Source organism: Papio anubis, chromosome 4, assembly GCF_008728515.1.
Source record: "Papio anubis isolate 15944 chromosome 4, Panubis1.0, whole genome shotgun sequence".
Taxonomy (NCBI): domain Eukaryota; kingdom Metazoa; phylum Chordata; class Mammalia; order Primates; family Cercopithecidae; genus Papio; species Papio anubis.
Window position 1 is genome coordinate 54053417 of NC_044979.1, and position 24142 is coordinate 54077558.

At 38.8% G+C, this 24142-nt stretch overlaps 1 protein-coding gene across 2 annotated transcripts in view; it reads right to left on the reverse strand.

The window, feature by feature from the left end:
- The window catches only part of LHFPL3 (LHFPL tetraspan subfamily member 3), a 585972-nt gene that overhangs the window by 147007 nt on the left and 414823 nt on the right, over positions 1 to 24142 (reverse strand). For both annotated transcript variants that reach the window (XM_017957040.3, XM_017957039.3), the window contains exon 2: positions 20364 to 20600. In XM_017957040.3, the coding sequence (XP_017812529.1) occupies positions 20364 to 20600 (237 nt within the window). The remainder of the gene's footprint in view (positions 1 to 20363; positions 20601 to 24142) is intronic.

Sequence of the window (24142 nt, forward strand, 5' to 3'; positions counted from 1 at the left end):
TTTCATGACTTACTGAACTGGTGGCTTTTCCTCCTAATGTTTTTGCCCAAAACGTGTCTTTGTAATATTGGATTATTGTGTTTTTTTTTTCATTTATTCAAATACATCCACACCCAACACTTTCCCTTCTTAGAAACTCCATCCTTGTGCTGCTACAAGGATGAATTTGTAAAAATTTTAAAAAGCCCACCAAATCAATCAATCCATATTTGGATGGAGAAATAGGCTTCAAGTATCTATTATGAAAAGTATAGGCTGTGAGTGATGTCACGAGACCTAGACAGCTTCTGCAGCCTAACTTCACTTTCAATTATCTTGTCATTATATGGCTGTGGGAAAAATGCAGCCTGCCTCTCTTTGCAGTTTTGAACACACAAATGCTCCCATATTTCTGATGGAGCTTCTAATGAGGGTGACTTTTCCACTTTTCATGCTGATATCAGTTTGACCTGCTCCTGTCCTGTTAGCACACCTGGGTCTGCTGTCCTTTTGTGAATATTATGGGCTCCATGACATGCACAAAGTAATCTGTTGCTTTTCTTCCGATGTGATAGGGTTTGGGAGTTGGGGTAGAAGAGAGGGTTGAAAACTTTCAAAATAAATAAGAGGCATGGAAAGGCCCCTACCTTGCAAGAATGGAAAGGGCTAGAGATCAATGGCTAGGAAGATTGAAAGTACCCTCAGGCCATGTCATAAATCAAGATGTGATGGAACTTGCAGATAGGTAGAAAGGCAAATAATCGCTCACTTCTTGAGCATAGCATCAGTGGTTAAAATACAGTCAGTTAAATTTTAGACTCAGGGTTTTTCTGAATTGTGGTGAATGCACAATAACTATCACTTGGCTTAAAAAAATGACACCATGAAAATATTTGATGATGTAGCCACTTCTTTAAAAAGATGCCATATGAATTTTTCAAAAGTAAATAGCGATGACTTCAAAGTGTGTATACTTTGGAAAAGACTACTCTATGTTTACATGATACAAGACTTCCACATGTATCATTTCTGCTTCCTTGCAAGAGCTGAGGGAAGAGGGGAATGCTTCCCTATTACAATAAAGTGCTATACTTATGTTTAATAATTAATTAAGAAGGAATAAAAAGGTTCATAACAAGTGAACCTATCCCAGTCCATACTACTTGGTAGCTATCTTTAGCTGACTAAGGAAATAACAATAGACAGGTTTATCAATCAAAGCTTGGTTTCTGGCAGCCAAGGGAAGCATCATCATTAGCTTAAGACAGACAGACTCCTACTAATTGCATTAAATTCAGTCTATACAGCAGGGGTTCTTTTTTTTTTTTTTGAGATGGAGTCTTGCTCAGTCGCCCAGGCTGGAGTGCAGTGGCTCGATCTCGGCTCACTGCAAGCTCCGCCTCCCAGGTTCACACCATTCTCCTGCCTCAGCCTCCCAAGTAACTGGGACTACAGGCGCCCGCCACCACGCCCAGCTAATTTTTTGCATTTTTAGTAGAAATGGGGTTTCACCATGTTAGCCAGGATGGTCTCGATCTCCTGACCTCTTGATCTGCCTGCCTCAGCCTCCCAAAGTGCTGGGATTACAGGTGTGAGCCACCATGCCCAGCCAACAGCAGGGGTTCTTAAAGTGTAGTCCCTGGACCAGTAGCATCAGCATCTCCTGGGAACTTGGGGGAAGTGCAGATACTCAGGCCCCACTCTGAATTGCTGAATCGGAACCTCTGGGGGTTGGGCCCAGTGACAAGTGCTTTAATAATAAGCGCTCCCAGTGATTCAGACACTCACTGGTTTGGGAACCACTGCTACCCAGTGGTATCGGAGGAGTGACGATAATACAAGAGAAAGTGCCAGGGCTCTGAGGCCAAGCCTGAGTTCTTTCTCAGCCTTGCCATCACTCACTGTGTGACCTTGGCAAGTCTTTGGCCTGCCTGAACCTTGATTTTCTCTTCTGCAAAATCAGAATCATCTCCTTTCCTCACAGGTCTGTTGTGGGGAAAGTGAGATGATGTGAGTTCTTGTTCACACAGTAGGTGCCCAGAAAACCTTGGTGCTTTTCCTCTTCCCTTCCCTGAAGCTGACCTGCTGAAAAAATCCAAGAGGTAAGAGCCATCAATATTTGTGGAAAATTAAGAGCATTTCCATAAACTCATGGACATTTACTCAGTGAAAGTTGATGTCTTGGGCTGAGTGAACTGTCTGCTGTCCAGGCCTGTGCTGTCCAACACAGGAGCCAAATGTGACCACTGAGCACTGGAAATGTGGCTTGTGTGAATGAGATGAGCTGCAAGTGTAAAAGAGACATTGGATTTTAAAGACTTAACATGAAAAAAAAATGTAACTTATAATTTTTTATATTGACTACATGCTGAAATAAAATTTTGGGTATATTGGGTTAAATATATTATTAAAATTAATTTTACCTTTTTTTTTTTAAAAAAAATTTAAACTGTGGCTACAAGGAAATGTATAAGCACATAGGTGGCTCACAGAGTTAACTCTGAGTAACTCGGGCTTGTTGATAATGTCCACTCCTAAGTAAAGTCCTATGAGGCATAAGTCCCCATTCTGCCTTCCAGCAATCCCATGCTATTTTCATACGGGCAGAATCAAGAGACTTGCTTAGCCCCTCAGACATTCAAAAAAGTCAGCGTTCAGGAAATGAGAGTTCTTTAAGCATCAGCCCACTCTATCTTCTCTTGCTTAACAAAAGACAATAAAAGACAGTTCTCTCAGATGTCTATTTGTCCTCGGCGTGACTTAAAAATCAGCTCAGGAAATCATCTGTCAGTCAAGTATATTACAGAGAGAAACATTTGTGAAATTATCTGAGTTGAGATGTCTCAAATGACAATTTCTTATTTGTGCAACTTAAATTATTCAAGACAACACAGACCTGCTCTAATCTTTAAAAAGACTTCAGGGTTATGAGAATTTGGTTCTCTGTGTTTTAAATATTTCGTCTTATTTTAAGAACCCAACTCTATGGGAGACTCAGAGAGCATTCCAATGACAGAAAGAAGCCCCTCCTTGTGTGTACCTAGGACGGATTACATGCATCTGTCTCGTAGCTTGTTTGGGTGATGCTTCCCTAAGAAAAGCAACTAGTTACATGAGGAATGGGCCAGATGGTAGACAGATGACTCTATGCCTGAAAAATTGCATGAGTAATATTTTACCACTCTTTCACTTCAGTTTTATTTATTTATTTATTTTTGGTGGGGTGCAGAAAGCTCCTAGTTAATTACAATATAGGACATCTGCTTGATGCCAGGCACTATGCTAGCCACAGTGGGCAGAACTGGAAGAGACATGGTCCTATTCCAGCTTGAACGAAAATTGCAATAAATGACAAGCCCCTCTACATAGCCATGATTATGATTTTATTGATTTTCATGTATAGGGCTCTTTGCTAGCTTTATTTTTCTTTTATTTTAATAATTTCAACTTTTATTTTAGATTTGGGGGTACACATGCAGGTTTGTTACATGAGTATATTATGTGATGCTGAGGTTTGGGGAACAAATGATCCCTACTAGGGGATTATCCAGCTAGTGAGTATAGTACCCAATAAGTAGTTTTTCAGCCCTTTCCCTGCTGCCTCTCTTCCTCCTCCAGTAGTCCCCAGTGTCCATTGTTCCCATGTTTATGTCTATATGTACCTCCCATTTGCAAGTGAGAACATGTGGTATTTGGTTTTTCGTTCCTGTGTTAATTCGCTTAGGATGATGGCCTCCAGCTGGATCCATGTTGCTGCAAAGAACATGATTTCATTCTTTTATTATGGCTGTGTAGTATTCCATGGTGTATATATACCACATTTACTTTATCCAATTCACTGCCAATAGGCACTTAGGTTGATTTCATGTCTTTTCTATTGTGAATAGTGCTGCAATGAACATACAAGTGCACATGTATTTTTTGTAGAACAATTTATTTTCCTCTGGGTATATAACCAGTAATGGAATTGTTGGGTCATATGGTAGTTCTATTTTTAGTTCTTTGAGAAATCTCCAAACTTCATTCCACAGTGGCGGAACTAATTTACATTCCCTCCAAAAGTGTATAAGTGTTCCTTTTCTCCGCAGCCTTGCCAGCATCTGTTATTTTTTGTCTTTTTATTAATGGCCATTTGGACTGGTGTTAGATGATATCTCATTATGGTTTAGATTTTCATTTTTCTGATGATTAGTGATGGTAGGTATTTTTTTCCTATGTTTTTTGTCCAATTGTATGTCTTCTTTTGAAAAGTGTCTGTTCATGTCTTTTTTAAAATGAAGTATTTATTTTTTGTTTGTTGAGTTGTTTAAGTGCCTTATGGATTCTGGATATTAGACCTTTGTTGGATGCATAGTTTGCAAGTATTTTCTCCCATTCTGTAGGTTGTTTGTTCACTCTGTTGACAGTTTCTTTTGCTGTGCAAAAGTTCTTTAGTTTAATTAGGTTTCACTTTTCAGTTTTTGTTTTTTGTTGCAATTGCTTTTGAGGACTTAGTTATAAATTATGTCCCAAGGCTGATGTCCAGGTGGTATTTCCTAGGTTTCCTTCTAAGATTTTTATAGTTTGAGGCCTTACAATTTAATCTTTAATCCATCTTGAGTTAATTTTTGTATATGGTGGAAGATATGGGTCCAGTTTCATTCTTCCACATATTGCTAGCCAGCTATCCCAGCACTATTTATTAAATAGGGAATCATTTCTTCATTGCTTATTTTTGTCGACTTTGTCGAAGATCAGATGGTTGTAGGTGTGCAGCTTTATTTTGGGGTACCCTATCACTTTAATTTTTCTCACTTGCAGGGCACCATTCTAGGTTCTAGGCCCATGGTACAACAATGTTATATTTAAAAAATATTAAAGGCATATTTAAATTTAATTTTAGCATCAGTAAAAGAGATATTTTACACACACAGTAGTGAAAAAAGTTGTTAGAATCTCTGCTTAATATTCAAACCAAATAATGCTTTTTTGAATGAATAAATGTTTCTTTAAAAGGTAAAATTGTGGGCTAGGCATAGTGATTGATGCCTGTAATCCCAGAACTTTGGGAGGCCGAAGTGGGTGGATCACTTGAAGTCAGGAGTTTGAGACCAGCCTAGTCAACATGGCGAAACCCCATCTCTACTAAAAATATAAAAATTAGCCAGGTGTGGTGGCGCATGCTTATAATCCCAGCTACTTGGGAGGCTGAGGCATGAGAATCACTTGAACCTGGGAGGTGGAGGTTGCAGTGAGCTGAGAGGGCACCACTGCACTTCAGCCTGAGTGACAGAGTGAGACTGTCTCAAAAAAAAATTGTTGTGCTTAAAATGTAATATAGATACACATTTCAGATTGTTTAAGTATATCCTCCATCCTAGGAGAAAAGATTTATTTGTCTAAAAAGAGACTGTGGATATTAATTTCATTTCATTAGTAACTGACAATTTTGTATTTATATTTTACAGATGCCAGACTCTTGCTGTTGATATTAGTATGAACATCAACATTAGGCTATAATAATAAGCTATCAAAGGTTCTGCGCAAGGTGTGGCTAGTTAAAAATTAGGAATAAGCTTAATAAAAACTTGTAAACTAATCTCAGTCCTTACTTCTCAATTGCTCTGGATTGAAGAAAGTGTGTGGTGTGTGCACGCGCGCGTGTGTTTTTCAATGTCCCCAAACAGCACTATTTATCCAGCTGTCTACGTCCTTAAGGACAGATCTCCATCCCCACTCTCCATCCCAACCTCTGGCTCCATAGCAAGACTTATTTATCCTTAGTTACCAACTGGCTTATTAAAACTAATACTAGCCCGGGTGCGGTGGCTCACACCTGTAATCCCAGGACTTTGGGAGGCCAAGGTGGGTGGATCACCTCAGGTCAGGAATTCAAGACCAGCCTGACCAACATGGAGAAATTCTGTCTCTACTAAAAATACAAAATTAGCTGGGCGTGGGGGCTCATGCCTGTAATCCCAGCTACTCGGGAGGTTGAGGCAGGATAATCGCTTGAACCCGGGAGGCGGAGGTTGTGGTGAGCCAAGATTGTGCCATTGCACTCCAGCCTGGGCAACAAGAGTGAAACTCTATCTTCAAACAAACAAACAAACACCAAAAAACTAATACTACACTAGTCATTGGGAATTCTTCCATTAATATATGTGGGCATTTCTCTCTCTGTGTGTGTGTGTGTGTGTGTGGTGGTGGTGGGGGGGATAGAGATGCAGAGAGAGAGAGAGAGAGAGAGACAGACAGACAGAGAGAGAGAGAGAGAGACAGAGACAGAGAGAACTTGCTTGGACCTGCTTTTTGCATCATCCAGCATTCAGTTTCCCTGCTTCCTCAGCTAGGCTATGTTCACTTTTTCCAGTCAATTATGAGAAGTATGTGACTCCTTGTATGAATTGCATGAGTGGCCCCAATTCTACACCCTCCCCAGTACCCATGTCCTTTCCCATGTCATTTTGTGGTGCTTTTCCCCTGTGCATGGGGTATATGGCCCATCAGCCATTACTTACTTTGGCTGATGGGATGTTAGCAAATGTGACATAGCAGAGACTCCAGAAGTCCTTGTGCTGTTGGGCTTGACTATTCTGTGACCAGTCATCACCTGGAAGACATTCTAGTCTGCTAGTTCCAGGAAGAAAATGAGAGACATGTGGGGCAGAGCCACCCCCAGACAAATCTAGCCTAAATGTTCCAACCCCCAGACTTGTAAGGAATAATAAATAATTCTCTTTAGGCCACTGAATGTTGGGGTGGTTTGTATACAGAAATAGCCAACGGACTCAACTGACACACTTCCTTCTTCCTCATCACACAGACCCAGATCCTTCCCTTCTCTACTCCTTAGACGAACCGCACTCTGCCCCCTAGCACCTGGTGACAAAAAGTGAGAACTTTTGTAGCACTAGGAAAACAGAAGAGAAAATAAGGGGAAAAAATGAGGGTAAAGGAGAGAAGACTATGCTGATGCCATCTGAGAGATTCCTATGGGAAAGATGGAAAACTTAACCATCACCATGCTCCTCCTGTTCCTGAATCAGTTCTCCCATATCCTTTCTTTCTTCCAGGTCTTACTTCCTACTCTTAATGCTTTATGTTCCCACTATTGATCTGCATCATGAGGCCAGGGTTCTTTTACAATTATTGCTAACATTTATTGAATACTAATTATATATTAGGCACTGAGCTAAGTGCTGTACTTGGATTATGTGTTTTAAATCTCACTATGGCACTGTAAGATAGATAACATGGTCTGTATTTTACACACAAAGAAGCTTAAGAGTCATCAAGTGATTTGCTCAAGATCCACGGCTAGTAAGCAGTGAAGCTAAGGCTCTAATCCAGGCAGGCTGACATCAAAGCCTGTGCTTTTCCCTCTATGCCACACTGCTCCTTCTTGTTGACTCCTCTCCATCCTACCTTCCACTGCCATTCTTCTCCCCTTCCATAGGCAACCATTAACATATGTATTTTTATTCGAATATTTTTTGCACAGTGAAGATGGTTATTTGGTACACATTGTTTCTGATTTATCTAAGTGATAATTATTTCTTTTCTTATTCTGTTTCGTTTTTTTCATTAAGCATTCTGTTTTTAAGACCCATACACTTTGCTATGTGTTCATTTAATTTGTTGCCTCTTACCTGCTACATAGCACTCCATGGTTTCTACTCATCCCAAATTCCTTATCCATCCCTCCGTAGTGAATAACCAGATTTCCTCCAACTTCCCACTGCCAAGTAATGCTCTAGTGAACATCCTCATACATGCTCCAGTATGGCCCTAGTAAGAAATTTCCTGGACATAAATCCAGGAGCAGAATTGGTATGTCACAGGGAATGTTTATCTGTTGGACTAGATTGCTCCTCACAATGGTCTGCTCTCCCACTGGCAGCACGTGAAGGCAAATCTCTGCCTATGATCCTAAATAAATTCTGCCAGCCTGAAAGGTGCAAACCGGTAACTCACCATTTTGACTTGCATTCATCTAATTACCAATTATTTGGGCATTTCTTTACATGCTGGCTCTGTTTTTGAGTTTCTTTTTCTAAAAATTACCTATTCATAATCTGCTCATTTTGTAACTGAGCTTTTTTTTTCTTATTGATTCGGAGGAATCCTTTGCTTATTCTAGATACATTGGCTAGAAACGTTGCAAACAGCTTCTCCCAATCTATCATCTGGTCTTTGTGTTTGTTGTCTCTCACGAACAGAAGTCCTATTTTGATGTTTTCAATTAATATATATTTTTGCCTTATGGTTTGTGCCTTTGAAGTTTTGTTTAAAAGAGGCCCCTGACCTCTATTCTCAAATATTGAATATTGAAAAAAATATTCTCAAATATTTTCAAAACATTTTTGTCCATTATCTTTGTGGGTTTACATTTCTATTGTTTCCTCTTTAAATATGATTAAGATAACCTTATAATATCATGAGTGAAATAAGCTTTGAAGGGTAGGTCCAAGAACTCGATCATTGTGTACATCAATTGGTTCTGTGAAAAGCCTGTGATCTGAGTTCCAAGACAACAATTCAGAAGTGGACTTTTGGAATAGAGCCTGTTTATGCATTGAAGGTTGCCAAGATATTTATGAAAGGAACTCTAAAGTTCTATTATAGTGGTCTGGCCATTTTTGTTGGCCTCAGTATCATTACATTATAATCATAGTGTTAATCTGATTATAAATCACCTGGGGCAGTGTTGCTTAAAGTGTGGTCCTCAATTAATTGTATTGCATTTACTTAAATGCGTTTGTTAAAAATAAAGATTTCATTTGTCAAAACCCATAGAATGTACAACACAAAGAGTAAGCCCTAATATTTGGTTGATAATAATATGTCAATATTGGTTCATCAGTTGTAATAACTGGACCATGCTGATGTAAGCTATTGATGGTAGAGAGGCTGTGAGCTGGTGGAGAAGTATGTGGGAACTCTCTTTACTTTGCTCAGTTTTGCTGTACACCTAAACTGCTAAAAAAAAATACAATTTATTAATTGAAAAAAAAAAAAGATTACAGAGCGGTTCCTTACAACTACTGAAGTCAGAATTTGCATTTAAAATAAGTATCCCAAGTAAATATTATGCTCTTAGAAGCTCCATAGCTACGGAAAATTACTATTTGCATAATAATAATGATAAGGCTTGCTGTGGGTGTTACCTAGTGGGTGTGCATTAGCTGGTGAAGGAAGGGATTACTTCAGAATGCATCCCAAGAGACAGCCAAAGAGAAATGAGTTTCTCAGTAATGGGGGAATAGTTACCTAAGATTTATTTTAACTTCTATAATGATAAAAATTGTATTACTTATATTTGTTTGACACTTGGCTTTTACTTGCTGTGTTTATGGTGAGGAAAGTAAAGATATGTTCTGGACAAAACACAGGGACCTACAAGCCTACTAGCACTAAATTTTCATCACCCTGTGTATGAACTAAAGTGATTGTATTTTCTACATTGGGGATTCTTGTCTTTATTGTTTCTTCTGCCTGGGCAGAATCTCTTCCCTCTGTTACTTCTGAAGGACACATTGCAAATTCACACAGACATTTTTAAGGCTTGGCTTTGTTCCTCATCTGTCTAGCAATACAACGAGGGAATTCTCAGCCAGGGTGAAAACGGGTAACATTCTATGGAGTCACATTTCCATCGGGGGAATAAGGGCTCTCCTTGGGGACTGTCACTGAACTTGCAGAAACAGCTATAGAGTTTGAGTTCCATGGATGGCAAATGTGGTAAAAGAATAAATGTTGTAAAGGAATAAGCTTTTAGTGTGTTACCTCATAAATACAGGTGTATGTGGGGAGATTATGAGAAACAAAACAAAAACCAAAACCAACCGACCAACTGCGATCAGCGTTATATTTAAAAATATTTGTAAAGCAACCAGATGAAAAAATTATATTTAAGCATGTGGAGGAAGCAATCTCCAGATCTTTATGAGGCCTCCTTTATGATTCAGTGATATTAGGAACAAAGGGAGACAGCAGGACAAGGTAGTGAGGGGCATGGGTTATGCACCCCATTAATCAAACACTATATAAATGTTCATTAAATTAAATCAAAGTACTAAAAATGACAATAGTTAACATATATTAGACATTGTGAAAGACAGTTTTACATGTATTATCTCCTTTTATTTTCATAAAATCTCTATCAGGCAGGTTCTATTAATGCCCTTATAGATGAAGACACTTAAGTTTGCCCTAATATTCACAGAGCTAGCAGGTAGCACACGTCAGTTTCCCAAGGCTGGCAGAGAGCTCTGTTTGCAAGAAAAGGCAGCAATAAAACTTTATCAGAAATGGGATTTTTTAGCCTATTATTGAGTGAAACTTTCGATGTCATGGGTTACTTACTTATTTCTAACCATAATAAAACAAACCAGCGAGATTCTATTTCCCCTGTCTGCGCCTTGGCTTCTTCATCAGTAAAACAAGGCAGTTGAGTGACTTCATTGGTCCTCAACCCTGGCTGTGCATTGGAACCTCCTGGGGAGTTTTTCATACCTAGATCTACTTCATACCAACTGAATGAGAATCTCTGGAGTAGGACCCAATCCCTGGAATACCTTTTTTTTTTTTTTTTTTTTTTTTTTTAAATGGAGTCTCGCTCAGTCGCCCAGGCTGAGTCCCAGGCTGGAGTGCAGTGGCATGATCTGGGTTCACTGCAACCTCTGCCTCCTATGTTTAAGCAATTCTCCTGCCTCAACCTCCCAAGTACCTGGGACTACATGTATCTGCCACCACGCTTGGATAATTTTTTGTATTTTTAGTAGTGATGGGGTTTTGCCATATTGGCCAAGGTGGTCTTGAACTCCTGACCTCAAGTGATCCCAAGACCTCAAGTGATCCATCTGCCTCAGCTTCCTTAAATGCTGGGATTATAGGCGTGAGCCACTGTGCCCAGCCTGGAATACTTTTAAATCTCCTCAGGTGATTGTAAAGAACCAGAGCCTTTCTGCCTCTGTCACTGCATTTCAATATTTCTTTACCTTGATCCCCAATATAGATGAGAGGAGACATTGGTTTTATCATCCCTAAGTTACTACACCCCTTTAGTAGCTGAAGCATATGAATTGTTGACCTAAGTTTTTCAAGAAGAGGAAATTTCTCTGCCTAGACCAATTCTTGAAAGCCTCCCCTTTTATTCAGACAAGCTCATGGCATGCAGCACCCCAAATAAAATAATCTGAACTAATACAGGCCTACACATTTCCAATCCAGGGCAGCTCTGGATTGGGTACCCGAATTTGGCTTGGGCTAGTGATTTCTTACTGAGAAAAGTATTCATCCAGCCTCTGAGGAAATATAATGAATGAAGATGGGATTGTGAATTTGTGTTCTACAGGCATCTAGGAAGAGTCTTGAATAATTTGTCAGTTTTTCTTCCTGTTGTTGCATTGGTTCTTGGTACATTCTTACAGGGTTATACCACAACAAATATTCATATTTGAAACATACTGTATTAATTAGGAATGCTTTCAGTTGCAAGTAGCAGCACATTCAACCATAGTGGCTTAAATAATAAGAGTTCTATTTTTCTCATGTAAAATTCCTGTAATTTGTTTTAACAACTTGACAGTGCACAAATCTTAATGATTTTCTTCTCCATTTCCTCACAGTCATTGGATGCCAGCTGCAGTTCCTGCCATCTCTTTTATGTTCCCTTAGGAAGAAGGAGAAAGAGGAAGGGGCAGCTTCTGTGTCAGGAAAGCAAAAGTTTCCCAGGAATGCTACAGCAGACTCCTGCTGACAATTTGTTGGCCAGAGAGGAAAGGGAGTTGGGAAGTGTCAGCCCACCACCAGGGTCTGCTTTGGCTTGGATGTTGTGTGGGGAGTATCAGAAGCTCAGTTTTGGAAATACTAAGTTTGAGAAGCTAATTAGATATTCAAAAAAGGGTATCAGGTAAGCTGTTGGGTATAGAGACCAAAGTTCATTGAAGGGGTAGGAGGAGGCTTAAACTTGGGAGACATCAGAATATAGATGTTATTTAAAGTCGTGACACCTGATGAGATTACCTAAGGAAGCGTGTGTAGCTAGAAAGGATACACTAGTTAAAGAGTGGAGCCATGCGAGAGGAATTGGCAAAGGAGACTACACCAGAAGAGCCCAGAAAGACAATTAGGCAAGGTCAGCGACCGGAAGCCAGCTGAAGAGAGGGTTTCAAAATGGGGCCAGTAGTCAATTGTGAAAAGGCTACTGACAGGTCAATACAAGGATTGAAAGTTGAGCATGAGATTTAGCAATTAGGAGGCTGGAGTGACCTTGATAAGACAGTGCCTGTGAAATTCTGAAGGTGAAAACCTGAATGGGGTGAGTTCATGAAAAGAGTGGGAGGAGAGGAATCAGAAGCAGCATGAATATAAGACATTTCTACAAGGGCATCTAAGGTCAGCTCCAACTCTCAGATTAACTTGAGCCCTTCTGAAATAGTGACAGGATATATGCAGTTTCTTTAGAGGCACATTCTGAGATGCTTTGATGACCACAAGGACCTTGTTAAACACAAATCCTATCGGGAAACAGGCAGTTCACTATGACCTTTTGAAAGTTTTAATTCAAAGCACTTGAAGATACTTTTTTTTCTGGGCTTCCTGATCTTACCTCAGTAGGTTTTTATAAAGTTACATAGCCAAGTAAGAGTATAGGTTTCAAAGGCTCATTCTTAAATGCATTAAACTGTTGATTAATAACATTATCTAAAAGCTATCAAATAAAAATAAGACCAAACTCTTTACTTGTACAGAGTGGACTGATCAAGTTGAAAGCAACAGAAAAAGCATCTATAAGAATTGACTATGTGTCCCAGCACTTTGGGAGGCCTAGGCAGGTGGATCCCTTGGGCCTAGGACTTCGAGACCAGCTGGGCAACATGGTAAGGCCCTGTTTCTAAAAAAAAAAGTACCAAAAAAATTTGCAGGGTGTGGTGGTGTGGGCCTGTGGTCCCAGATACTTTAGGAGGCTGTGGGAGGAATACCTGACCTCAGGAGGTCGAGGCTGCAGGGAGTCGTGATTATGCCACCGTACTTCAGCCTGGGCGACTGAGCGAGACTCCGTCTCAAAAAAAAAAAAAAAAAAAAAAGGTAAAGGAAAAAAGAATTAATCACATGATGCCATGTAAAACAAAGAACTTGAAATTTTGAGTAAAATGATTTGTGTTTGAGTCCTACATCCAATCCTTCCTAGCTGTGAAAATTTAGACAAAATATTAAGCTTTTCTGTAGCTTGGTTTTAGATGTGTAAAATGGGATAATGATAAATATCTCACAGGGTTATTGCCGAGATCAACGAAAAGGTTATATGGGAAAATGCTTAGTAATGAGAATAAATAAAGCCTATGTAGATATTATTGATTATAAATTGCTTTCATACACATGCTTTTGTTGGACTCTCTCAAAACTATGAAGGATTCAGGGATGGGTATTGTTAAATATTTTTAAATATTTTAAAGAAATATTTTAAAGAAGGTGAAGCTGAGGCTCTGAGATGTTAAGGGGCTAGGCCAAAGTCACATGACTAATACCTGCCAGATTTGAGACCAGAAATAGTTTTCTGTCTATGATCTGGGGCTCTGTCCACTATTATGGTGTTCATGTGGACACTACATGGTATCAGAATCCAGTGAGGCAAGGAGGCTCCTCTGCCATTGACAAGAGTTTCTAAATTGGACTCATTCTATTCTTGGTGGTATGAGTGTATGGGCCTCTGACAGCATGGGTCAGTGGGTGGGTACACATCTGAAGCAGGAAACATTTGGGGCATCCTAGAGCCCTTTCCCCTTTGACTTTTTTTTTTTTTTTTTTTTTTTTTTTTCTCTCTCTGTTGCCCAGGCTGGAGTGCAGTGGCGTGATCTCTGCTCACTGCAACCTCTGCCTCCCAGGTTCAAGAGAGTCTCCTGCCTTAGCCTCCTAAGTAGCTAGAGCTACAGGTGCCCACCACCAGGCCCAGCTAATTTTTTTTTTTTTTTTTTGTATTTTTAATAGAGATGGGGTTTCACCATATTGGCCAGGCTGGTCTCAAACTCCTGACCTAGTGATCGGCCCGACTTGGCCTCCCATCCCCTTTGACTTTCACCTTTCCCCTCCCCTAGTCAACCATGCATACTAACAAGTTCCTAAAAGAGTATTTAATGTGCTCACTGATCTGAGGGCAGGAGCATTTACTGCCCTCAGGTCCTCTTTTTAAAGAACACCTCTGAAGATATCCTTAGAATTGAAATATGTTATAGCTAGAAAGACCCTCAGATGTCATTTGGTCATGCCCTGCATTTCACAGGCCAGGAATTTTAATTTTGGAACTATTAAAATATTGGTCCAAGGCTCCTCAGCTGGTGTCAGAGACAGGACTAGCACAGGGCAGTTTGAATCCATGTGGACGATCTTTCCACTACACCACATCGCCACTCCCAGTGTGGCCATAGCATGGTGTGATAACTAAACCAAAAAATTTGAAAGATTTCTCAATTAGTTGCTTAAATAAAGTGAATTTATTTTACCTCCATCACTATAGCATTGAAAAGAGCTTAAACCCTTAATATATAAATGGTCACTGGAGTCACCTCTTGATGGATAATCATGTTTTCTCATTTGCAGTTTAAGTGCTAGAAGACAAAGTGACTTTAAAATTGTTCATGAGAGGACCCAATTATCTGATAAGAAATTCGAAAGACCATATACACAAATGCAGAAACAGACCTCTTTATGAATGGTGTCTGACAAGGAAAGAAGTATTTGTGGCATAGGAGCTCTGGAAAATGTAATTATTTATTCTTTCATAATTAATGAAAGAAATTGAAAATGAAGCTTTCATTTCAAATCCTTTTTATCTGGATGAAACTTTAATTTTACATAATTAAATTGACTTCACAGTTCAGTGTGTTAAAATATGCAATTAAGCAGCATATCAAGGTTAAAGGCCTACTGTTGTTGGCTCATTTAGAAATCATGCTGCTGAACTCCCAAACAATACCTGCCTGTCTGCGATCAGCCCCAGAGTCAGGGATGGCACACATCCTGTAGAGCTGCTCCCCATATTCAGAGCAGGCAGTTGAGTCTTCTTGCATCTGCCAGCTCCTATATAAACTTAGTTGGCACTGGGCACTGCAGCTCACACTTGTAATCCTGCTGCTTTGGGAGGCCGAGGCAGGAGGATCCCTTGAAGCCAGAAGTTTGAGGCCAGCCTGGGCACCCTGTCTCTACAAAAAACAACCTCCGCCACCAATACACAAAAATGTAGCAGAGTGTGATGGCACACACTTGTAGTCCTAGCTACTCCAGAGGCTAAGGCAGGAGGATTGCTTGAGCCCAGGAGTTCAAGGTTATAGTGAGCTATGATCGTGTCACTGCTCTCTGGCCTGGGCAACAGAGTGAGACTCTAAGAAAACAAACAAACAAACAAACAAAAAAAACAAAAAAAACCCCAAAAATTAAGTTAGTTAGATATTTAAAGAGGTTTCACTTTTCTTTGTTTTTGTTTTTTTTTTTTAATTTTGTTTTTGTTTTTTTTTTTTTCCAGTGGGCCTTTGTTTTTTGGCATAAAGAAATATCCTGGCACTTCACTGGAGCTCCATAGATGATTAAGTTTATGTCTTATAAAGGTTTTCTTTAAGACAACAGTTATATCTTCAAAGTTGTTGCCTTCTGTTTCATGAAAGTATGTGTTTAACATACTTTGAAAGTATGTTAAAATTCCTTCATTTTAATTTTCCCACTTTACAATTTATGACAAATCTTAGCTGTGACTTCTTTCAAATAATCTTGTGGAAAGGAGAAGCTTAGGCATGTGGGAGGCATTGAAGGGGGACACTGCAATGAGGATTGGGGCTAGTTGACTGGAAGTGTGTCACAGGAAAAAGCAGTCTGTAGAAGTGGAGACTTTTAGCTGTGTACACTCCTCCTTTGTTTTCCTTTTGAATATCACCTTTGTGATGATTAATTTATGGCTCAGCAGCATCTTGTATTCCCTTTCATCTTAAGACTCTGTGAGTAGAACACAGTTCAACAATTAGAATTGAGCTTTTTTCCCTTCCCTTATATATTCTAGAATTCATCGAACAGTGATTTTTATGTATCCATTAGGGTGGAATGTTGGGAAGCACTCACGGATCTAAGCAATATCCTTGCTGTAATGACACTTAGAAAGCCTGAATCTATATGGTGGCTGATACGTTTTGGCTGTGTCCCCTCCCAAATCTCACCTTGAATTGTAATAATTCACACATGTCAAGGGCAGGGCCAGGTGGAGATAATTGAATCATGGGGGCGGGTTCCCCTATACCGTTCTGGTGATAATGAATAAGTCTCACAAGATCTGATGGTTTTATAAATGGGAGTTCCCCTGCAATAGCTCTTGCCTGCTGCCATGTAAGATGTGACTTTGCTCTTCCTTTGCCTTCCACCATGATTGTGAGACCTCCCCAGCCATGTGGAACTGTGAGTCAATTAAACCTCTTTCCTTTATAAATTACCCAGTCTCAGGTGTGTCTTTATTACCAGCATGAGAACAGACTAATACAGTGGACTTTCCAGATAAATGGGGAAGTGTGTTGCTGCATTAATTACAATAGCCACAAAAAGAAGACATGATCATGACATGAAAGTGACACTCAGGAAGAACTTCACATTGGGGGCATATTCTATAATTTCAGGCTTATTCTCACTATAATGCTCTTGTCACTCATTATGGGATGTAAGTGATATAACTGGTAGACCATTGCATTTGTTCATTTTCATGCTGCTATGAAGAACTTCTTGAGACTGTGTAATTTATAAAGGAAAGAGTTTTAATTGACTCACAGTTCCACATTGCTGGGGAGGCCTCAGGAAACTTACAATCATGGTAGAAGGGGAAGTAAATACATACTTCTTCACATGGCAGCAGGAGACAGAAGTGCCAGCAGGGGAAATGCCAGACACTTATAAAACCATCAGATCGCATGAAAATTACTCACTATCATGAGAACAGCATAGGGGAGCCACCTCCATGATCTAATCACTTCCCATGAGGTCCCTGTCCCAACACGTGGAAGTAACAATTTGGATTACAATTTAAGATGAGATTTGGATGGGGACACAGAGCCAGACCATATCAACCATAAAACTGGAAGATTATAAAAGACATTACAGTGTGCATCCCTTTCAGATGTGTAATCTCTATCAGAATGTATGCATACTTTGCTCTGTTGAACCAAGTCTTGAGATATGACATTGCCTTCTTCCATGACACTGAAAGGCATCATGTGCTTAATAAATTCTTCTAAAATTCCGAGCTGGAACTAGATTTGCCTGTCTCATTGCATTGTCCTGAAACCGAAAGGAAGCCTTGGCTACCACAGTACATCTCCGTAGTTTTATCAGAAAAAACTTAATAGTGAAATCCAAAACAAGAGGAGCAGCAAAAAAAAAAAAAAAAAAAAAGTGAAAAAAGTCTTAAAAGGTGAAAAGTTATATCAATGCACTCATGCAAATTGTAAAAGCACCCATTTATATATAATTAATTATACAATTTCAAATTATTCTTATCTTTTTAATTAAAACCAACCTCTCTTCCTTTAGAATCTATAGAAGATAGCATTGATGACATTTAATTTTGATTATTACATGCACCTGAACACCATTAAACTACTGTTTAATGAAACTATGTTCACACATACAACATACAAAACTACTGATTGGTCTTTCCTCAAACAATCTGACTTTGGAAGCTTCAATGTTTAGCAAGTGTTTAAATAATACCAAACAATAAAGGCTACTTTGTATAGCAAGTGTAATCTTGTACCATTTCCCAGGAACATGCAGGTTTGACTAGATTTTATACAAGGCTTAGAAATCCTGGTCTGATTTTATATAGATCCAATTGCATGAGGGTCTGATATGCCCTACAATAGAGCTGTTTACATCTTCTCAGAGTCTGAGATTAAGGAATTTTGATTGAAAAATGAAAATGTGGTGCAACTGAAATGTTTGATCAATGTGGCCTTATGTTCTAACTGCTTTATTGGATCTATCTGGTTTGATACAGATGAACTCCCACTAATTTTCATCCTTCAGAACAAGATGGAAGAAACTACGGTCATACGTGCAAATGGCGAAGATGATGAACACAGAAAAATTATGCAAAGACAATCCCTAAACCTTACATTGGCCTTTTAAAATCTTCTTTCTCTCAAAAGTTATAGCAAGGTGGTTTAATACATCACTGACTGAACATGATGCTTTGTTTAAGACTCAGATGGAAAGGATCAGACATCAACGTTTAAACGCATCAACCAGAAGAAAAGACCAATTTTGAAAACTATTGAGCATTATTCTATACCTCTAGCTGTTCTTTTCTGAAATATGAATCAGGAGAATTATTGTCACTCTTATACATGAGTATGAGATAGAATTCTCAATTCCCAAGTAAAAATTTTCCTGCTTTTGTTACATTTTTCTTCTTGTGAATTTTCTTCTCTTTGTGGTCAAAAGATGTCTGGAAAGTGAAAGGTTCTCAATATGACTTTGAACTGTACAGGAAACAATAGCATTCTGGTCCATTTAGGTGGTGGCGAAAATCATGAATCTGCAGAACAAGCTAGGCTTTTATTTAATTCATTTTTTTTTCTTTTTTTTTTTTTTTTTGAGACGGAGTCTCGCTCTGTAGCCCAGGCTGGAGTGCAGTGGCCAGATCTCAGCTCACTGCAAGCTCCGCCTTCCGGGTTTACGCCATTCTCCTGCCTCAGCCTCCCGAGTAGCTGGGACTACAAGCGCCCGCCACCACGCCCGGCTAGTTTTTTGTATTTTTTAGTAGAGACGGGGTTTCACCGTGTTAGCCAGGATGGTCTCGATCTCCTGACCTCGTGATCCGCCCGTCTCGGCCTCCCAAAGTGCTGGGATTACAGGCTTGAGCCACCGCGCCCGGCCCAATTCATTCTTTTGAAAAAGATAACTTATTCTAATATTGAACTATCCTTAGCATTACATTTGAAGTAAAGTTAACTACAGAGACCTGTGTATATCCAACAAGCTACAAAAACAACAAAGGTACCACATTAATGAACGCATGTGAAAGTACAAAATCTATAATGTAAATAAAAGTGTAATTGTCTTCATATCATCCTTTTTATCTAGAAAGGGCAACTCTGAGAAGGTGATAGTTTTGTTTTTAGGAGGTTTCAGCACCACTCCCCCGTGTAAGGGTTATTTTTGTGTTTAGAATACTTTTGATAGAACTAAGTAAACTAATATGTGTTCTGCCTATAAATCAGGGAGATAAAGGGTTTGTGGATGACTGCTGCTCTCCTAGGCTCCTCCATTTTACTTCTATGTCATAGTTTACCTGCATAAACAGCGATGGTCTAGATATAAAGCCTGCTATGCTATCATTACATGTGATATTTATGTAGAAACTAATATATACTTATATTTGAGTCCTGTTGAAGCACTGAAGGGTTTTTGAAATTAGCACCTACTTGAAATAATAAGCTAAATCTCATACTTCAAGGATGGATTTAGCTCCCAATTAGAAATAAGAGCTAGAAGAAGGAGCCACTCACCTAAAGGTGCTAATGTAGGTGCACAGTATTAAAGTTAAAGATAACATAAAGATAAAACTGTTAAATGAATCTAAGTCTACTAAAAAAACAGAGACATCAAAATTCTATCCCAAGAAATTGGTTTAGAAATCTGGAAAGAAACTTAAAAGATTAATCTTCAATAACAATTTGCTACCTCTTAGTTGCCCACTGTAATATATTTATGTATCATTCAGTAGTCAATGTCCTATTTTCTATCCTGGTTTTCTTTCTGTTTCAGAAGGCAATTTCTTTTTGAAAAGAAATCTGAGGACTTTTGATACCCAGATAACACATTTAAAATTCAGTTAATTAGGTAACTACAGAAATCTCTAACTAACTATTTGGGGCCAGTGTTACTACCTCTCTCTGAGAAGCTGGGTCTGAATTCAGTTATCACAAATAATTTAATAAAGATGTATACAGATGATGTTAGAGATTCTCCAGGCATTTATTTCAACCTGAAACATAGCTGAATACATGGAGAGAAAGTACTTTCCATTCAACCAAATAGACACCACCCACAGTTGCATCTTAGCCATTAAGTTCTGATGGTAAACCTGAAATCAGAGGAGAAGGGAAGAAGAAACTGGAAAAAAATGCATCAAAATAATAATAATGGACTAAGGGAGCTTCAGAAAGATAAGTAAGTATAATATTATATTTTTATTGTATAAACTTCTTGAGTTGAGTCTGGGGTAAAGTCTGCAAACTACACAGTATTAAAAGAGGCAGCAAATTAGAACCACAGGGGAAGCAGTAGTATTGGAGGGGAAAGAATGGAAAGCACCATTATTTTTGTACTTGAGGCATCCAGGTAAGAGTTCCCTAAAGCAGTCTTACCTTTATTTTCTGCCTTCAGTTCCTCTGCCATCAAGCTGTCTTGTCGATTACCAAGCACAAATGCTAGAAACGAAAGGATCAGGGCATCCAAAATTCCAATAATAGCCAGGATGTATGCCCAGCGGACTGAGCAGGCCCCAAGAGTGTACTTGTCTGTCTTTTCTCCACACATCCGTTTTACTTCATCTGAGTCCCAGCCATCAGGGAAGATCATACAGCCAAGCACAAGGCAGGCAGCTGGGAGAGAAAGAGAAAAAAACACAAGAAAAAAAAAAAAGATAAGTCAACAAATCTTTAATTTAGCAAATGTTTCCATTGCCTGTCAAATCATTGTTTCAAATTATTCTTGATTTAAAAAACAGCAAATCTTACCCCTTTCACTCTGAATGTGTGTGTGTGTATGTGTGTGTGCGCGTGTGCGCGTGTGTGCATGTGGGTGTGTTTTGCTGGTTAGGGTAAAAGCAGCCCAGCACTCTGCATTGAAAGAAACTCTGGGAATGCACTTTACTGTGAGTCCAAGCATCCTGAAGGAGGTTAAGGTAGGTTGATCTATAAGAAAATATTAAGAAATGGAAATTTTGGGTGCATTTGTGGGAAGGCTTCCATTACAAATAGGTTATAAGGAATCATAATACTGCAAAATAACAATTCAAGGCTGGCTTTGAGGAGCTATGACAGCAGCCACAAAAGGATAATATGGCAAACACTAGAGTGTGTACTGACTTTGAATCACGATAAAAAATATTGTTATACTGGGATCCTCCCTCTTCCCCTGCCACAGAAAAGTTTCATCTTTTCTCCCTCTTTTTCTTTGTTTTTCTGGTATGGATATAGAGAAAGGGGAACTATAATACACTATTGGTGGAAATGTAAACTGGTACAGCCATCTGGAAAACAATTTGGAGGTTCCTAAAAAAATTAAAAATAGAACTACAATATAATTCAGCAATCGCACTACTGGGTATATGTCCAAAGGAAATAAAATCAGTATGTCAAAGAGATATCTGAACTCCCATGTTATTACAACACTTTTTACAATAGCCAAGGTATAGAATCAACCTAATGTCTATCAGTGGATGAATGGATAATAAAATGTTATATAAGCATATACTATTCAGCTATCAAAAGAATGAAATCCTTTCATTTGCAGCAACATGAATGAACCTGGAGGACATTGTGTTAAGTGAAATAAGCCAGGCACAGAAAGACAAATATCACATGATCTCCCTTATACATAGACTCTAAAGGAGTTGATCTCATAGAAGTGGAGTAAAATACTGGTTATCAGAGGCTTGGGAGGGACTGAGGAAGAAGGATAGGCAGAGACTGGTCAACAGGTACAAAGTTACAGTTAGGTAGGAGGAATTATTTCTGGTGTTCTATTGCACAGTAGGATGACTATTAGTTGACAACATTACATTATACCTTCCAAAATAGCTAGAAGAGAGGATTTTGAATGTTCTTGCCACAAAGAAATGATAAATGTATGAGGTGATGGATACACTATTCTGTTTTAATTTTTACACAATAAATATGTATTAAAACCTCACATTATATGTTTGCCATAAATATGTGCAATTATTGTGTGTCAATAAAAAAAGTTTCTTGAAACTATGCTTACCACATGCAATGCATGCTGATATTTTCTATTCTATTCTCCATTTGATTTCATTTTTAATAAGGCTGAAAAACACTGCAATATATTATGGCACCACAGAGCTTTTATGGAAATTAAGAAATCCTGGAGAATACTTACATTCAATTTCCCAAATATTACTGTGGTAATTCTATAAATACACTTTATAGGAAGAGGTTACTTTGAAAATTAAAAAAGAAAAGTAGCCATTGTTGTCTCTTTGAATATTTCATTGAATTACTCAGGATCCTATTTTTTGGTTATACAAAGCTTTCTGAACAAGTGGGTTCATCCATTCATTCACTAATTCCTTCAACAATTGCTTATTGACTATCTCCTATGAAGTACCAAGTGCTGTTCTTGGTGCTAGGGATACAGTGACCAGGAGAAGAGCCATGGTTTATGTTATTATGGAGCTAATGTTTTGTCAGGAGAAGAGGCAAAAAGAAAATGAGTAAGCATACAGATAAAATAGTTGTACGTTGTAGTAAGTACTAACTAGGAAAGAAACTAAAGACTCAGATAGAAAATAAAGAGTTGGCCCTTCCTTAGAAAAGGTGGTCAGGTAAGGCCTCTTGAGGGGGCAACATTTAAGCTAAGGCCAAAAACAGACTAAAAACTAGACAAGTGAAATTGGCATGAAAGATATTCCAGGGAACAGCATGTGCAAAGATTCTGGTGTTGGAAAGAGGCTTGCTGTGTTTGAGGAACTATAGGGAGATCAATTACTGGGTTGGAGAAAGTGATCACGCTGAGGTTGCAAAGCAGGCAAGGGCTATGCATCATGGTGGGTTACTGTTTCCAGGGTATGTAGCTTAGCCACACTGAGTTAGAGTTCTGTGACTATCAGGGTCAAATAATTCCTGAAGCTGGCAAGAGGGTTGCTATATAACTCTTGCTTTACCACAGCTTACTGAACAATACAGGAATGGGTACCTACTTTCTTCCTTTTTAGCAGGTACATGGCTCTACAGGGCAGGTCTGGAGGAGACAGAAACCAAGAGGGGTGACAAGTAGAAAGGCTGCCTGGGAGAACTCTCCTTTAGTTATTTGTTTTTTTTTACAGAATAATGGTTCAAAACTGCGGGTCATATTTGATTCTTCTCTTTTCTTTGACCCACATCCCAAGTGTTGCCATGCTTCTCTAATCTACCTGTGCACTCTTTCTGCATAGGTAGGTATTATTGACACTCCCCTACTTTAGCCCTTTAATACTTCTCATAAAGAGTCGTAACTTTTCTCTGCCTTCAGTTTACCCTCACTCAAATCCAGGTTACACGTGATTGCCTAGATCATCAAGCCCAACATTTTTGCTGGCTCCCTACTGGACGTTAAAGAACAGGCAGGCATCTTAGTCGGGTATCAAAAACTCTGTAATCCAAACCCCACTTACTTTTACACCTGGGTTGAACCTCACATGACTCCAAGTTTTTGGATCTTTCTTTTTTCTCTTCTCTTTGGAGTATTTGCCATGATTTTCCCTAAATGTTCCATTGTTAAATATCTTTCAGCACTCAAGCCAAATGTAACATCCTCCACAGAGCAAGCCATCTCAAATTCTTCTTGATTTGTAACATTGCCTGTCTCTGCACTTTCATAGCTGTTGACAAGTCCTAGTTTAGGATCCTGGTTACTTTTTACATTGTTATAGTTATTAATTTACAAGTATTATCTCAATTAAGAGACTATACACTTTCTGAAGAAAGAGTCTTTGATCCAACTTAAATGTAAAACTCAAAGCTATAAAAACCCTAAAAGAAAATCTAGGCAATACCATTCAGGACATAGGCATGGCCAAAGATTTCATGAGGAAAACATCAAAAACAATTGCAGCAAAAGCAAAAATTGACAAATGGGATTTAATTAAACTGAACAGCTTCTATACAGAAGAAACTATCATCAAAGTGAACAGACAACCTACAGAACGGGAGAAAAGTTTTGCAATCTATGTATCTGACAAAGGTCTAATATTCAGAATCTACAAGAAACTTAAACAAATTTACAAGAAAAAACACAAACAAACCAATTAAAAAGTGGGCAAAGGATATGAACAGACACTTCTCAAAAGAAGACATTTATGCGGCTAACAAACATGAAAAAAGCTCAACATCACTCATCATTAGAGAAATGCAAATCAAAACCA